This window comes from Aythya marila (assembly GCF_965140915.1).
Source record: "Aythya marila genome assembly, chromosome: W".
Taxonomy (NCBI): domain Eukaryota; kingdom Metazoa; phylum Chordata; class Aves; order Anseriformes; family Anatidae; genus Aythya; species Aythya marila.
Window position 1 is genome coordinate 16,293,022 of NC_139081.1, and position 18,475 is coordinate 16,311,496.

The 18,475-nt window shown below is 41.4% G+C and overlaps 1 protein-coding gene across 3 annotated transcripts in view; it reads right to left on the bottom strand.

The window, feature by feature from the left end:
- Positions 1-18,475, bottom strand: part of LOC309889409 (nipped-B-like protein) — a 192,859-nt gene that overhangs the window by 52,397 nt on the left and 121,987 nt on the right. For all 3 annotated transcript variants that reach the window (XM_082782223.1, XM_082782224.1, XM_082782225.1), the window contains one exon: positions 8,535-10,022. In XM_082782223.1, the coding sequence (XP_082638349.1) occupies positions 8,535-10,022 (1,488 nt within the window). The remainder of the gene's footprint in view (positions 1-8,534; positions 10,023-18,475) is intronic.

Consider the following 18,475-nt stretch of genomic DNA (forward strand, 5'->3'; position numbering starts at 1 on the left):
AAAAAGCAAGTACTTTAAATATTTGGAAAAATAACCATTTCTTTCTCAGAAGTCCCAAGTTTGTTTGTGTTTTTTTTTTGTGTTTTTGTTTTGTTTTGTTTTTACGTTTTTCAATGCTAAATTCAACTAATTGATTGAACTGCACTTTCTCCAGTTACAAATATTTCATGTGATAGTATAAGCTTCCCCTTTATTCTGTTTATTAGAAAATATGTAAGTAATTCTTTATTTGAGAAGGGAATAGTAGAAAAGAGAAAAAATTGAATTATTGTAAAGTTCTCTATAAGCCACCTTTAAAGATTTTGTATCTATCACAATGTTCCCTGGAACAAGACTGCTACATGTTTCCTTAGGTGCTGAAGATTATAAATAACCAAATCTAAAGAGTTTTACTCATGCAGTTATGCATGACTATGTGTGTATCAACAATTCTGATATACGTGGAAAAGGACTGCACATCCTTTTTTGAATTCAAGGATATTATATACTGCAGGAGAGTCAAGAGTTTATATTTATTTTACTTTACTATTTATGTTAAGTTGAATAAGGACCATCCAATCTTCACTAGAAACATCTTACTAAATTCATTCTTTTACAGCTCCATATTTTATTATAAATGTACTTATTCATAGTAGTAAAGAAATACTTAAGAGAATCCAGTTTATCACAAGAATTGTGTCACACAGCAACAAACATTAGGCTGTAAAAAACACGCCTTTTCAGTTTACAAGATCCTTTTCAAAAATTATTAAAAGAATATATAACATAAAACCCCATGAAAGTATCTACAAAAACATGTATGATCACCTACACTTTTTCAATTTGTTTGATATATTTTCTAATACTTGGTACCTCCTGTTCCTGCTTCCACTTCAATCAGCTGCATTTGCCTCTAGTTTGTGTGGCTTTTTAAATAGCAAAGGAGAAAGTAACTTTACCAAAAAGTTAGTCTACAAGATAATAAGAATGTAATAAGAATGCCCCCAGAAACTAGGCTTTCTGAAAAACTGTTGTGGTCAAAGGAATAACTCCCTCCCTCTACACCCCACCCTCACCCCCGTATGTTTTCCACATATAGTAGAAAGAGTTCTACAAATACTTAGTGAATATAATTTTTCCCTTCTTTACATATGGCTTAAAAAATGGAAAGGCATGGATATGATTCAAAAGTAAAGCACTGCTTTTTGTTCATAACTTGATGTTTGGTTTCAAGTTTGTAGAACGGCCTTTAACTTTAGCTAATGTTTTCTAAAATCAAATCTTTAGAAGTATCCAAGCTCACTTTGCCTTGAATTTGCAAGTCAAGTAGATCTCCCTGATTCAGATAGATACATCCATTACCAGACTGCCTTCAAGAGAGGTTGAAGAGGAAGGAGGGGGGAAAAAAAAGTAATAACATTATGGACTTTTATTGGATCCATTCGATATGGACAGCAACTATATTTTGACACAACAATCAGTGCCACCCATACAAAAACTTCAAACTAGTATAGGTCAGCTTTTCAGAATCAGAAAGGCTGTTCATGCCATTAAATTAAAACCAACACTAATAAACTGTTACCTTGTCAGTAATCATTTATTTTTACTTTCCAAACTAGAGAAAACAGATGTACAGTTTACATTTTGGTGTGATTTCCTATGAACTAACCAGCCATCAAGATTCAAAAACATTTTAAAAAAACAAACTCCAAATTTGAAATATACCTCAGTGTGCAAATTTAACAATACCCTTTCCACTGCATTTTCCCTTAAAATGCTCCTGTATGTTGTTTATATTGTGCACTGAGTCCTTGGTGATGCAAGTCCCTTGTCCACTGGCTTCATACTCCTCCAAATAATTCTGTGCCCTGGACAAGTTTCAAGAATGGAAGGGGAATCACAAGGCAATGGCAGTTCTTTTCTCAAAGAGGAATTTAAGGCATGGGGAAGACACATAAGACTCATAAGAAAGAAGTTCGACTTTTATCTCAATACCATATCGTTAGCTGAAAAACACACAGCCAAGATAAATACTGACCAAAAATAATCCAAGTAATAGTCCGTTTACTTCTGTGGCTTTCATTGCTCCTCTCCCACTCTACCTTAAAGTTTGTGGAAGGGTATACAGCTATAATATATATAAACCCTCTATCAAGCCCCTTAACCTCACCTTTTGACTACATTCATGAAGGGATAACTCTTGAGGAACAAGATGCATGGGTGCAGCTGCATGTGTACCCCCTCAAGAGGATGGAGACTCAAACCCCTCAGCACCACTGCCCAAGGGACTGTGCCCACAGGAGTCTCTGCGGCAATAGATTTGGCAGGAGGAAGAGGAAGCATATCCTGTATCATTCCTTAGAACCTGCTTGAACACATATTTCAAAATCATTTTTCCTCATCTACCCCAGTACTGGCACAAAGGGAAGGTTCCCAGACTCTGGCTAATAAAATGAGAGGTTCAGCCTCCTTGTTTATATTCCAGTCCTCAGCTCTGGCTTTGAGAAATGAGACCCAGCCAGGTTGGTTGGTCAAAGAAGAATCTGGACACAGCAACTGAATAAATCCCATGATGTAGCAGAGGTCATAACTGCCCACAGCTAAGCAGCACAGAATCAAAAATGATTTTATAATAGCACAAAATATTCCTAGAAGCAGGAATTGTGTTTTGAACTAACCCTATTTTAAATTGGATTTAAGCTAAATCACAGCAATGATGTTGAATGTGATAAGGCCAGAAGAAGACGTTTTATTGAAAGATGGATGGATGACAGGAAAACCAAAGGGCAAGAAATACAAGCAGATAAGAGAAGGAAAGAAAAATCAAAATGTACTAAGCTACATGAAATATGAGAGATGGGAGAAGAAATGTAATAGTAATGCTAAAGGCAACACTAGAAAAGATGTTATACTTTATTAAGAAATATAAGATGAACTAAATAAAGAATGCTTATGAAAATTACATTTCCTAGTCCATTAAAATGTTTATAACTAAAAATAGCACAGAGTAAAACAGTGAATAGTATTTCTTTTAATTGGAGTGAGGACACTGGAAATCGCATGGATATTTTCTGTATCAGTCAGTTGTTGACGAGTAGACTCTGGCTTATAAAAATATCACTTGATGAATTATGAACCTTTTCAGACACTGGAGTTCACCTATTTAGCATAATATATCATAAGTTATCAGAAACTTGGACAAAACACATAAAACTAAAAATACACATGAAAAACATGAAGTTCAAAAGACACCTTCTCCAAAATCTGTCTGGCTGAACATTCAAAACTTGATTTGTAAGAGAAATGTAGGGAAATACTCATATTTTCAGGATAAAAAGTAAATATCTAACAAGGAGGCTCACATTTTTTTTTTTAAAAAGTAATACTCATCTTGAATTATTCAGTCTTTAAGACTCAACAGTCAGGTTAGTAGAGAATAGATTTAGACCAATAAATTAACTATACCAATACCACTCTGTACACATGCACATAAACCATTATATATTCAGAAAGAGGATTTCTATATCATTTCTCATCAAATCACCTTTGAAATAAAACACTTCAATCTCACATTCATAAATAATGAGATAGCTGTAATTGCATTCATAAATAATCCTGTATACAGTTCAAATCCTCTCCCCTGCCAATTGTTTTGTCTATTTTCAGACATGACAGCTCTGTAAACACTATGTAAGAACTATGTAAGAAATTTAAATGCTTTAAATGACAAAATTTATAAAAGGAACACTGACCACTGAGTAACACTGATTTCACAATATGAGATGATCTACTTCAGTTTGAAAACAAAGCCAAAATTATAATCAAAAAGAAATTATTGAAGAAAAGCAATCATATAAAAAAGCATTAACTCAGCAAAAGAGAAAAACAATCAAACCTAACAAGAAGCTATATCTCATATTATCCTCTCAACATTACTAATTTAAATAAGTCAGCCAGTTGTTTACCAGTTCCTTTCCTCTTTCCACATACACTGGACCCTAGAGACAGCAATTGTCTGAATGTCTCCTAAAGACAAAACCTTTTTGTAAGTTTATCATCACACAGCCTTGTCCTGGATCCAGCTGGGATAGAGCTGGGATAGAGCTAATTTTCTTCATAGGGGCTGGTATGTTGCCTTGTTTTGAATTTAGGACAAGAATAACGTTGATAACACACATTTTAATTGTTGCAGAGCAGTGCTCACACAGAGCCAAGGACTTTTCAGTTTCTCATACCACCCTGCCAGTGAGGAGGGTGGGGGTGCACAAGGAGCTGGGAGGGGACAGAACCAGGACAGCTCAACCAAACTGCTCAAAGGGATATTCCATGCCATGTGATGTCATGCTGAAAAATAAAACTGGGGGAGTTGAACAGGAGGGTTGCCTCTGCTTGGGGTCTGTCTGAGCATCAGTAGGCAGATGGTGAGCAATTGCATTGTGCATCACTTGTTTTGTTTATTCTTTTTTGTTCTTATTATTCTTTGTTGCCTTTTTTCCTTTTTTTTTTTTTTTCTTTCCTCCTTCTTCCCCCCCCCCCCCCCCTTTCTTATTAAACTGTCCTTATCTCAATCCATAAGTTCTTGGCACTTACCTTTTCAATTTTCTCCCCCATCCCACTGGGGGTGGATGAGTGAGCAACCATCCATGTGGTGCTTAGCTGCCTAACAGCTTAAACCACAGTGGTCCTTCTAGCGCCCAATGCAAGGCAATACAATGGAAGAAGTATTTGAGAAAGGGAAGAAAACAGTCCAAATCCTTCTGAAGGCTGGTTTTACCATAAAACAAAATAAAGTCAAAGGACCTGCACGAGGGATCCAGTTTTTAGGAATAAAATGGCAAGATGGACATCATCAAATCCCAATGGATGTGATCAACAAAAAAACAGCTATGTCTCCACCAACTAGCAAAAAAAACAAACACAAGCTTTCTCAGGTATCGTGGGGTTTTGGAGAATACACATTCCAAATTACAGTCTGACTGTAAACCCACTCTACCAAGTGACCTGAAAGAAGAACAATTTCAAATCGGGCCCCGAGCAAGGACAAGCCTTTGAACAAATTAAACGGGGGATATTTCATGCAGTAGCCCTTGGGTCCTTTTGAGCAGGACAAGATGTAAAAAACGTGCTCTACATCACAGCTTGTGAGAATGGCCCCACCTGGAGCCTCCGGACGAAAGAACCAGGGCAGACTCATGGTCAACCCCTAGTGTTTTGGAGTCAGGGATACAGAGGATCCGAGGTACTGGCCGTGTATGAAGGGTTCAAGCTGCTTCAGAAGTGGACAGCTTGTGAGAATGGCCCCACCTGGAGCCTCCGGAAGAAAGAACCAGGGCAGACTCATGGTCAACCCCTAGTGTTTTGGAGTCAGGGATACAGAGGATCCGAGGTACTGGCCGTGTATGAAGGGTTCAAGCTGCTTCAGAAGTGGTTGGTACTGAAGCACAGCTCCTCTTGGCACCTCGACTGGGCTGGATATTCAAAGGGAGGGTCCCATCTACACATCATGCAACTGATGCTACATGGAGCAAGTGGGTTGGATTGATCACACAGCAGGCTTGAATAGGAAAACCCAGTTCCCCAGGAATCTTGGAAGTAATCATGGACTGACCAGAAGGCAAAGATTTCAGAATATCACCAGACAAGGAGGTGACACGTTCTGCAGAGGCCCCACTGTATAACAAGCTACCAGAAAATAAGACACAATGTGCCCTGTCCACTGAAGGGTCCTGTCGTATTGTGGGAAAGCATCGGAGGTGGAAGGCTGCTCTATGGAGTCCTACACAACAGGTTGCCGAAACTGCTGAAGGAGAAAGTGAATCAAGCCAATTTGCAGAAGTGAAGGCCATTCAGCTGGCTTTAGATATTGCTGAACAAGAAAAGTGGCCAGTTCTCTATCTCTACACTGATTCAAGGATGGTAGCAAATGCCCTGTGGGGATGGTTACAGCAATGGAAGCAAAACAACTGGCAGCGCAGGGGCAAACTCATCTGGGCTGCTGCATTGTGGCAAGATATTGCTGCCCAGGTAGAGACCTGGTTGTAAAGGTATGCCATGTAGATGCTCATGTGCCCAAGAATCGGGCTACTGAAGAACATCAAAACAACCAGCAGGTGGATCAGGCTGCTAAGATTGAAGTAGCTCAGGTGGACCTGGATTGGCAGCATAAAGGTGAATTATTTATAGCCTGATGGGCCCATGACACCTCAGGCCATCAAGGTAGAGATGCAACATACAGATGGGCTCGTGATCGAGGGGTGGACCTGACCATGGACACTATTGCACAGGTTATTCATGACTGTGAAACATGTGCTGCAATCAAGCAAGCCAAACGGTCAAAGCCTCTTTGGTATGGAGGACGATGGCTGAAATATAAATATGGAGAGGCCTGGCAGATTGATTACATCACACTCCCTCAAACTCGCAATGGCAAGCGCCACGTACTTACAATGGTGGAAGCAACCATCGGATGGCTGGAAACATATCCTATGCCCCATGCCACCACATGGAACACTATCCTGGGCCTTGAAAAGCAAGTCCTATGGCGACATGGCACCCCAAAAAGAATTGAGTCAGACAATGGGACTCGTGTGCAAAACAACCTTATAGACACCTGGGACAAAGAGAATGGCACTGAGTGAGTATATCACATCCCTTATCATGCAACAGCCTCTGGGAAAATCAAACGATGTAATGGATTGTTAAAGACTACACTGAAACCAATAAGTGCTGGGACATTCAAACATTGGGATACACATTTAGGAAAGGCCACCTGGTTAGTCAACACTAGGAGATCTACCAACTGAGCTAGCCCTGCCCACTCAAACCTGTTATGTACTGTAGAAGGGGATAATGTCCCTGTAGTGCACATAAAAACATGTTTGGGAAGACAGTCTGAGTTATTCCTGCCTCAGGCAAAGGTAAACCCATCCGTGGGATTGCTTTTTCTCAAGGACCTGGGTGCACTTGGTGAGTAATGCAGAAAGATGTCGAAGTTTGATGTGTACTCTCAAGGTGATTTAATGTTGGGTGAGAATACCCAATGATATGAATTATACAGCATTATATGTCAATTGGCATGATATACCATCACAACTATGGTTGCTATATGCCTTATCAATGGTATTACCGCAAGAGTCACCCAGATTAATGACGAATTAATCTTGATGGAACCAGGCAAGTGCAGCAGTGATGTGACCAGAGATGGCTCCAACACCACTCACCATCTTTCCTGTCCAGAAGGACCATTATGACCAAAATCATAGACTAAAATGAACTTAATGAACATTTTAAATGGACATTTAAATGGACATTTTAAAGGTTTGGCCCACAGACTAAGGGGATGATATGTGTTTGTGTATCAATGGATGGAAAGAATGGTGGCAATTAATGAGAATATATTGGAAAGTGTAAGACCTGAGCATGACATCGATGGTATGGAATAAGGGGTGGATATCGTCCTGGTTTCAGCTGGGATAGAGTTAATTTTCTACCAAGTAGCTGGTATGGTGCCATATTTTGGATTTAGGATGAGAATAATGTTGATAACACACTGATGTTTCAGTTGTTGCAGAACAGTGCTTATGCTAAGTCAAGTACTTTTTAGCTTCTCATACTGCCCAGCCAGCAAGGAGGCTGGGGGTGCACAGGAAGCTGGGAGAGGACACAGCCAGGACAGATGACCCAAACCAGCCAAAGGGATATTCCATACCATATGGCATAATGCTGAACAATAAAACAGGGGGGAGTTGGCGGGGGCACCATTGCTTGGGGGCTGGCTGGGCATCGGTCAACTGGTGGGGAGCAACTTCATTGTGCATCATTTGCTCTGTTTATTTTATTTGTTATTTTTTCCTTCTTTTCTTTCTTGTTTTTCCTTTGTTATTAAACTGCCTTTATATCAGCCCATGAGTTCTTGCACTTCTCTTTTCAGTTTTTCTCCCCCATCCCACTGGAGGGTGGGGGAGTGAGTGAATAGCAGTGTGGTGTTTAGCTGCCTGCTGGTTTAAAACCACAACAAGCTTGAAGTGTAGAGACTCTGTAAAAGTGATGTATTTATAGCATAAGAGAGGCAAATGGTATTTTTAAAGTCTGTTCTTGTTGTATGATGTCAAAACATCTCTTGGCAAACCACATTTCAGTCCTAATTAAAAATATAAAAGAATCTTAGGGCTTGTCTAAGTAGCATATTCCACCTCTTCAGTTACACTGATTTCGTTAAAACAGTTACCGTCCCTTATATAGGCACACTTAAACCAGTTTAATTCATACATATACCCATTATATTTAACTAGATAAATTACCAGATTAGACTCATGTAGCAGAAAGTACAGCTTAAAACCACTTATGTATTCCCACATTAGGTACTTGCACCAAAACAAATACATCATTTCACTTCAAGATTTCCAGTAACAAGCCCTGAGATGAGTTTCACTTTGATTCCCTGAAATCACCACATAAGCAAGCATATAAACTATCAAACATTTGTGTTTAATTTCTAACCACAGGAATAGCAAACTAAAAGAACAGGAGTGTACAATTAACAAAAATAGTCTTACCTTTATTAGATTTGGATGACTTGTTCTTGTTAGGTTTAAAACACGAGCCCCTTGATTTATCTTCTCTATCCTTAATAAATTTCTGCACATCATCCAAAGAAAGTTTCTGAAGGACAACTACAGGTTTAGCGCCTTTATTTAGATCTTCAGCTAGCCCAATCTTCTCTATTTTATCCTTCTGTTCACCTTTATATTCAGTTTTCCTTGACTCCTGAGTGACATTGCCATCTTTATCACGCTTGATTTTTGGAATGACAAAATGTTTCAATGCACCAGATCTTGCCCCCAACAAGTAACTGGGAAACTCTGCTTTATTCTCAGCATGTGCTTTATTGCTATCAAGTTTACTCTTATTACCATCTGTCCTTCGTTCATCCTTGCTGTTGGGTGATTTAAAACCAGTTTTTTCAGGTCTTGATTTACTAAAATCTCCTCTACCTTCCTGTTTAATACGAGGGCTGTCAGGTCTTGATTTCTGATCCCCGGAAGAAAACCTTTCCCTTGATTCACCAGACTCATGTCTATGTTTCCTTTCAAATTTCTCAGTTTTTGAAACATCAGGTTTAATACCATGCTTAGAATCATATTCATTTTTGTTTGAAGATCTCAAATACTCAGGCCTTCTAATCTTGGATGGATCCCCTCTGTATCTCTCTGACTCCCCCCTGTCCTCAGATCTTTGTTTAAAGCTATCATGGTCACGCCTCAGTGTATCAGAAACCGAACGCCCATCAGGCCTTTGTTTTGCTGGATCTGATCTACTTTCAGATTTTATCCTTGAAGTATCAGATTTCACATCTGGTTTTTGCCTAGGTATTTCAATTTTCTTATCTGACAACGGTTTACTCGAGTCTCTCCTATTATCATGTCTATGTTTTGGTGTTTCAGGCCTGCCTTCGCTCTTCTGTTTTGGCGTTTCAGGCCTCTGCCTTATTTCCTGTTTGCCATTATTTTGTTTTCCTTCATTTTGTTTCATCTCCATTTGCCTGCTCTCATTTTGTTTTGACTCTGTCTGTCTGTTCTCATTTTGTTTCAGCTCTGTTTGTTTGCTTTCATATTTAGTTTCTACCTGTTTGTTTTCATTGTGTGTACTTTCCAACCTTCTGTTCTCATTTTGCTCAAATTCCGTTTGTCTGTTTTCATTTTGCTGGATATCTGTCTTTTGACCCTCAAAGTCTGCCTTTTTCCTAAAAATCTCAGGATGGTTTTCAGGTTTAAGAACTCCAACAGTGTCTTCCTGGGGAACATACACAAACCCGTCATTATACTGCTTAATTTCTTCATTTTTTTTGAAGGCATCCAAATCCTGAGTTACTGTTGCCTGAGAGTCCGCTCTTCCTGCTTGCTGAAGATCAATACTAACCATCAACGCTGGCCTTGCCCCATTTCCTGCAGAACCTGTCTCCTGAGAAGTTGGTCTATTTCCTCCGGTAGTACCCCCAGCCTCCTGTGGTTTGTTTTCTTGTTTTCGCTTCTTCAGAGGCTTATCTGCAAACAGGAAAAAAAAATCATAAATTATAAATATAGAAAGAGATTAAGTGTCCAATCAAAAATATCAGTTCCCCTCCATACCCACAAAGTAATCCCCCTCAGCATGTATGTGCACAAACAGCAAAACTTATTCAATTTAAAAGCAAGAATAGAACTTCTCTAGCTAATACTTTTTAATATATTCATAGACTATTGTTCATTGTTAGTCTACCACAGGTGCCAATTAATCGTTTAAAAAAAAAAAAAAAGCACCTTCAAAACACATGGTCAAAATCAAATCATAAGTCCCTGTAAAATTCCTAAGAGAAACATCTAATAAAGCAGCTGCAATATATAATGAGAAAACAAACAATTTAAGGCTGAAGCAAAAATCTGCAAAGACACTGAAGGTGCACCTTCTTAACTGTTTGTTAAATGATTAATACTACTGTAAAAGATTCTCCTCTGCAGATTTAGCCTCCTTTATTATATAATATAAGCAATTATCTGCAACAATTAAGACAGAGGTTCTCTCTATATGGTTCAGTGCATCAGTTGGACATCATGCATATTACTGCCAGGGAACACAGGAACAATGTACAAAAATGATTGAACTAACTCCAAAATGCCATTCTTCTCTTTAAAGCAGAGCAGTATACCAAGAGCTGGAGTCTATACCATAATACATATGTATCAGGTGGGGGGCCTCTCTATACACTTAAAATCTTGAGTAATTTCCCTTTGCAACCATAAAACTTTTCATGGATGAAAAAAGTTCAGTGATAAAATTATGCAATGTCAACATCTTGACTCTGCAATAACCCTTTCAGTTTGTACTAAAAAAAAATTAAGAGTAGAATACAGAAAAATAAAAGGTGAGCCAATTACACACACCTTGTAATTTGGTAGAATTCATAGAAACGAGAAGCACACTGAAATATCAAAAAGAATATGTTCTGTCCATTTAAACTACAAGCTATTTATATTACCAATATGGTATTCTAAACTAAAATTAATTAATGCCATTAAAATGTAAAGTCCTACTTGCAGTAAGGCTTATATTCTAATTTGTCAACTATCGTTGTGTAATTTGTTTAACAAATAAATAATTATCTTTTCTGTAATCAGGGAATATGATTTTAAGTCTAAGGAATGACTAAACATAGGCTAGAAATTCAGGAGATCAATTGTCAAAATGTCTAGACCACAAATAGAATACGAGAAAAATAACTTATTTGGTGTCTAGATTTGTGGTGCCTTACAGAATCACAAAATTGTCTAGGTTGGAAGAGACCTCCAAGATCACCTAGTCCAACCTCTGACCTAACACTAAGAAGTCTTCCACTAAACCATAGAACTAAGCTCTACATCTAAACGTCTTTTAAAGACCTCCAGGGATGGTGACTCCACCACTTCCCTGGGCAGCCCATTCCAATGCCTAACAACCCTCTCAGTAAAGAAGTTCCTCCTAACATCCAACCTAAAACTCCCCTGGAGCAACTTTAGCCTGTTCCCCCTCGTCCTGTCACCAGGCACATGGGAGAATAAACCAACCCCCACCTCGCTACAGCCTCCTTTGAGGTACCTGTAGAGAGCAATAAGGTTGCCCCTGAGCCTCCTCTTCTCCAGGCTGAACAAGCCCAGCTCCCTCAGACACTCCTCGTAGGACTTGTTCTCCAGGCCCCTCACCAGCTTCATCGCCCTTCTCTGGACTCTCTTGAGCACCTCGATGTCCTTCTTGTAGCGAGGGGCCCAAAACTGAACACAGTACTCGAGGTGCGGCCTCACCAGAGCCGAGTACAGGAGAACAATCACTTCCCTAGACCTGCTGGCCACACTGCTGCTTATACAGGCCAGGATGCTGTTGGCCTTCTTGGCCACCTGAGCACACTGCTGGCTCATATTCAGCCGACTATCCACCAATACTCCCAGGTCCTTCTCCACCAGGCAGCTTTCCAACCACTCATCTCCCAGCCTGTAGCTCTGCTTGGGGTTGTTGTGCCCCAGGTGCAGGACCCGGCACTTGGCCTTGGTGAACTTCATGCAGTTGGCCTTAGCCCATTGGTCCAGCCTTTCCAGATCCTCCTGCAGAGCCTTCCTACCCTCGAGCAGATCGACACACACGCCTAACTTGGTGTCATCTGCAAACTTACTGAGGGTGTACTCGATGCCCTCATCCAGATCATTGATAAAGATGTTAAAGAGAACTGGCCCTTGTACTGAGGCCTGGGGGACTCCACTAGTGACTGGCCTCCAACTGGATTTGACTCTATTCACCACAACTCTTTGGGCCTGGCTACCCAGCCAGTTTTTAACCCAAAGCGTACACCACTCCAAGCCATGAGCAGCCAGTTTCTTGAGGAGAATGTTGTGGGAAACGGTGTCAAAGGCCTTACTGAAGTCAAGGTAGACCACATCCACAGCCTTTCCCTCATCCACCCAGCGTGTCACTGTCATATAAGGAGATCAGGTTCGTCAAGCAGGACCTGACTTTCATAAACCCATGCTGACTAGGCCTGATCACCTGGTTCCCCTGCAAGTGCCGTATGATGACTCTCAAGATAATCTGCTCCATGAGCTTCCCTGGCACTGAGGTCAAACTAACAGGGATGTATCCTGGTTTCAGCTAGGACAGAGTTTTTTCCTCCTAGTAGCTGGTAGGGTGCTATGTTTTGTATTAGGATGAGAAGTGTCGATAACACACTGATGTTTTAATTGTTGCAGAGCAGTGCTTACACTAAGCCAAGGACTTTTCAGCTTCTTACTCTGTCCTGCCAGCAGGCAGTCTGGGGTGCAGCAGGAGCTGGGAGGGGACAGACCCAGGACAGCTGACCCAAACTGGCCAAAGGGGTATTCCATCCCATCTGATGTCATGCTAAACAATATATAAGAGTGGCTAGCTGGGGTGGGGTGGCCAGCTGCTCGGGGATAGGCTGGGCATCAGCCTATGGGTGGTGAGCAATTGCCTTGTGCATCACTTGTTTTGTACACATTATTATTAATAGTACTACTTTTTTTTTTTTTTTTTTTCCTCCCATCTTAATAAACTGTCTCTATCTCAACTCCCAGGCTTCACTTTCCCATTTCTCTCCCCCATCCCAGAGAGGGAGGGGGGAGGGTGAGTGAACAGCTCTGTGGTGCCTAGCTGCCGGCCAGGTTAAACCACAACAATTAGCCAGCTCTCTTTTTTAGACGCAGAAGTATAAGGAGGATGCAATCAAGGAAAAAATAAACTCCAAGGGAAAAAAAAATACAACTCAAATTGTAAACCAGAATTATAACACATGGTTTCTAATTTCATGTACTTGTAGATAGATTCTTTTACAGAACAGTGAAAGCTTTGAAGGATCATCTCCAAAATTAACATCAGAACACAGTAAAAAGTAGCAATGTAGTCAATTCCAGTGATGTGAACAGGCTTTTTTTCCTCATTATTTTTTATATCTATTTGTATGTCTTTAACTTTCTAGAACTCCAAAATTATATACAACATTTAATGGCTAGAAGACAGTAAAGAAAGATATAATAGACTCCATGCACAAAATGGCCAATTACAAATAAGGAATTTCTCATAATTCAACAAAAACCCATAGGAAAGACTATCAACTTTATGATAGACATGTAAAGCAAAATAAGTTTGCCACACAGAAGGTACAGCTTTTTAGCATGGAGATTTTTACTTTTTCTGTAGAACAACAATTGTTGAATTCATGAGAGCTTATATAGATTAATTTCTCTACATTACTGCATTACTGAATAATAATTTTAAGAAGTGGTGTGGGGTTTTTTGTTTGTTTGTTTTGTTGTTGTTTTTTGAAATCTTCGTGCAGTGACAAAAGTTCTGTGACTGAGGGCTTTGACCTCACTGAATTTCATGGCAGGTCTCAGGAACGGTCAGGAAGTAGAAGCCTATCAGACTACTGATAGGTTTCAAATTTGAATGTCCTTTTAAAAGAAAAAATTAAAATACACATGCATACATACGTTGCTGCCTTATTACCCAATTAAAAACTCCATAAATTTTGAAACACAAATTAAGAAACTTGTGTTCTTAGGAAAATGTCAATAAGCTTTTTCATTTTAACCCAGAAATATCAGCTACAACAAAAAAAGTCACATATAGATCTGATGGTGGATCTACCAGTAGCCTTTAAGACATTTCTGTTACCAGTTACCTGCCCAATTCCTTCAACTGAGGTTATCACCTGTAGCAGAAGGGAACATGCATTCACATTTCCCCAAGTGCATTTCATTGTCCAGTGCATCAGCTTAAGGAACTAGTGAAGATAGTTTGCATCAACCTACTGGGCTGAACAAGACAGCTAAGAGCCAAGCATATGTTTCCTTCTGCTACCCCTACTATCAAGGCAAGGCCAATTGCCAGGAGCTGTGATGCCTTAAACTGCTGTAGCTGAATCAACAAAAACTCACCTTTCAGAACCCTCATGCTGAGGGCACCCAAGATTAAACAACTAAAACAATTCAGGTAGGACCAATTTTCACTCTTGAACTTCTGTAACTGACCAGGCTCAAAACACTGCTCATCTTCATCATACAAAATGTCAACTTGTAAGTTGAAAACATATAAACAGATGATCACATCACAACTTGGCATATTCCCGCTAAACATAGAGCTTTCTTGATGGACCTTCTTCATTTCTCTTGTCAAATGAATGCTGATATTTTAGTAAGTTGTTATAACTATAACCTGTTGTATTCGTGTTCTTATCTGAGAAGAAAGGGATGCCTTCAAAGTTCTCTTTTCCTAAAGGGCAAGGTGACTGCAGACAGAGTTACAGATTACTCATTTCTTCATATATCCAGTGCATCTTGATGGTGATCCTCAGAACTAGACTTGATCATTACTGTTTTGCCCCTATGAGATTTCTGGATCTAGGATAAAAAAGCTGGCCCAAGTATAGGAAAATATCAGACTGAAATAGGGCAAAAAATGTAGGATGAGTACATAGTAACACTATCTTCATTGAGTATAATGAAAAAAAAATCATTGAATGAGCACAAAGCTTCTTTTTAAGTTACCATGTAGCTAATGAAATATGAAAGATGAAATACTCCATTGGGCTTCAAGGGCTTTGACAAATCTAACTATATGAGAACAATAAAGAGAGTAATGAGGAGAGAGATTAACCTCTGCAAACAGATGTCTTCGTGTCTTCTCCTTTACAATCAAATATATGCAAGTTTACATAAATCTACCTTGTTAAGGCAAGAGTTCAAGGACCTGAGGGGTCTCAGAACAGACTAACTTCAGAACTTGAAAAATACCCATTCAAATAAAATTCATATCCTTCAAGGTATCAATATCCATCTTCGTCCAATTCATTCGACAAACAGTAGAATTTCTTTTTATTATCAGGATCTAGGACTTTGTCAAAATATCAGACTAATGTTTTTCTTTCAAATCCCACAGACTTGGTTTCAAAGCCTGTCACAATTCTAAACAGGTATGCTTCCAAACTCTTAAGACCAATACAGAGTGATCAGGATTTTTTCCACGGAATCACAGAATTGTAGGGGTTGGAAGGGACCTCAAGAAATCATCAGGTCCAACCCCCCCCCCACCACCAAAGCAGGTTCCCTAGAGCAGGTTGTCCAGATAGGTATCCAGACGGGCCTTGAATATCTCCAGAGAAGGAGACTCCACAACCTCCCTGGGCAGCCTGTTCCAGTGCTCCGTCACCCTCACCGTGAAGAAGTTCTTTTGCATGTTGGTGCGGAACTTCCTCTGATCCATTTTTTGGCCATTGCCCCTTGTCCTGTTGTCCTGTCCCCACAAACCACTGAAAAGAGGCTGGCCAAATCCCTCTGTCCCCCACACTTAAGGTATTTATAAACACTGATAAGATCCCCTCTCAGTCTTCTCTTCTCCAGGCTGAACAGACCCAGGTCTCTCAGCCTTTCCTCATAGGGAAGATGCTCCAGGCCCCGTATCATCTCTGTGGCCCTCCGCTGGACACTTTCCAGGAGATGCCTGTTTTTTTTTTGTAGCTGGGATCCAGAACTGGACATAAAACTCCAGGATTTGTGTGTGTTGATTACTACTCAGATACTCCTGAACCACCCCCTCGTCAAATAGCGGGGAGGTCTCCATTTCCCAGACTTTCTCCTCCCTCCAGGGTCCAGGAATCCCAGGGGGGGAGTCCCTTAAGCAAAGACCAATGCAAAGAAGGCATTCAGTATCTCGTCCTTCTCAACATCCCCCATTACCAGGACACCCCCCTCATTCATCAGGGGATGCACATTATCCCTAGTCTTCCTTTTACTGTTTACATACTTAAAAAAAGGTAATAAGAAGGGTTGTTTTTATCTCCTTTGCCAGCTTCATCTCTAGGTGGGCTTTAGCCTTCCTTGTCGTGTCCCTGCAGGCCCTGACAACGCTCCTACACTCCTCCCAAGAGGACAGGCCCTTTTTCCACATTTCATAGACCTTCCTCTTCCTTCTGATCTTATCGATGAGCTCCTTGCTCATCCACACAGGTTTCCTGCCCCCCTTCCCCAATTTCCTACAATTTCCTACTCTTAAGGATGCAGTGATCCTGAGCTTGGAAGGAGTGCTGTTTAAATGTTGCCCAGCTCTCACAAGCACCCTTGCCTTCTAGCAACCTAGCCCATGAGATACCTCCAAGTAGGTCCCAAAAGAGATCGAAGTTGTCTCTCCAAAAGTCCAGGGAAGCAATCCTACTTTTTGCCTTACTTCTTCCACCAAGTTCCATCTTGAACTCCACCACCTCATGGTCGCTGCATCCCAAGCTGCCCCCAACCTTCACATCCCTAACAAGCCCATCCCTGTTGGTAAGGACAAGGTCCAGGAGCACCTCCTGCCTCGTCGGCTCCTCTACCACCTGCATCAGAAAATTGTCTTCAACCCATTGTAGGAACCATTTGGACTGTGTGTGCCTGGCTGAGTTGCTTACCCAACAGATGTCTGGATAATTGAAGTCCCCCATGAGAACCAGAGCCTGTGATTGTGAGGCTACTACCAGCTGCTTGCAGAAGGCCTCATCAACCTCCTCCTCCTGATCTGGTGACCTGCAGTACACCCCCACAACAATGTCCCCCCTACCAGCCTACCACTTAATTCTCACCCACAAGCTCTCTGCTGCTTCTTCACCCTCCCCCAGGTGGAGCTGGGTACACTCTAATTGCTCCCTCACATAAAGGGCAACTCCTCCCCCTTGCTTCCCCAGCCTATCTTTCCTAAAAAGGACATAGCCCTCCATGACAATGTTCCAGTCATGTGAGCTGTCCCACCATGTCTCTCTGTGATCACAATGAGATTGTGGCCCTGTGACCATACACAGATCTTGAGCTCATCCTGTTTATTTCCCATGCTCTGCACATTGGTATATAGGCACATTAGGAAAGCAGCAGGTTCAGTTACACCTGGAGGGATGCAAGAAGAAAATTCCGGATGGGGTATCAGGATCATTACCTTCTCTGAGGAGCCCTTGGATGATCCTATGGGACAACTCGGAGGTTTTTTCCCTACTATCTTCAACAGTGACAGCAGTGACAACTTCACCCAGCACCTCTCTGTCACTTTTAGCTCCCCTCCCTTCCCCCATCAAACCTAGTTTAAAGCCCTGGTAATCAGTCCAGAGAGCTTGCTCCCCAACACACTTGCGCCCCACTTGCTCAGTTGAAGTCGGTCAGCAGCCCACATACCCGGCTTCTCAAAGGGCTGCCCAAGATCAAAATACCCAAATCCTTGGTCCAGACACCACCCCCCTCAGCCAGTCATTTACCTGTCCCGTTCTTCTTTCTGGGTCCTGGTCACCCAGGATGGAGGAGAACACTATCTGCACCCTTGATCCCTTCAACATCCTTCCCAGGGATGCAAAGTCCTTTTTAATATTATTCATTTTCTTTGTTGCAGCTACCCGGGACCCAGCCTGAATGGCGATAAGAGGACAGTAGTCCTCTGGTTTAATGAGCTGTGGCAGAGCCTTCCTAACGTCTCTGACGTGCTCCAGGAAGACAACACACCTCTCTGGAGAGGTTATCCAGATGGTAAACAGGAGCCTCGGTGCCCCCCAGCAAGGAATCCCCGATCACTAAAACTCTCTGCCCTTTTTTTGTGGCATTGGTTTTGATGCAGTGCCCTGTCCGGCCCCACTCTCTGTGCTTGGTACTTCCCTAGACTTTGATATGCTTCTTGGGTCCTGTGTTCCGACTACTGTCCAGACCCTCATCCTTTTCCTGCCTGAGAGCTTCAAATCTATTACCCAGGGACACCATGGAGGTAGGTGACTCCATGGGTGTTGGGGGCAGATGCCTCCTTCTGCTTCGAGCTGAGACACGGGTCCAGCCCCTTTCCTCTCATGGGTTGTCAAGTCCTCTGTCCTGCAGGTGAGCAGCTGGATCGGCTACTATCCTTTGCAGGGACTTAGGAGAGGGCTGCTGGGCCTCAGTAGGGGCAGGTCGACACCTCCTATCTGTCTCCCTTAGAG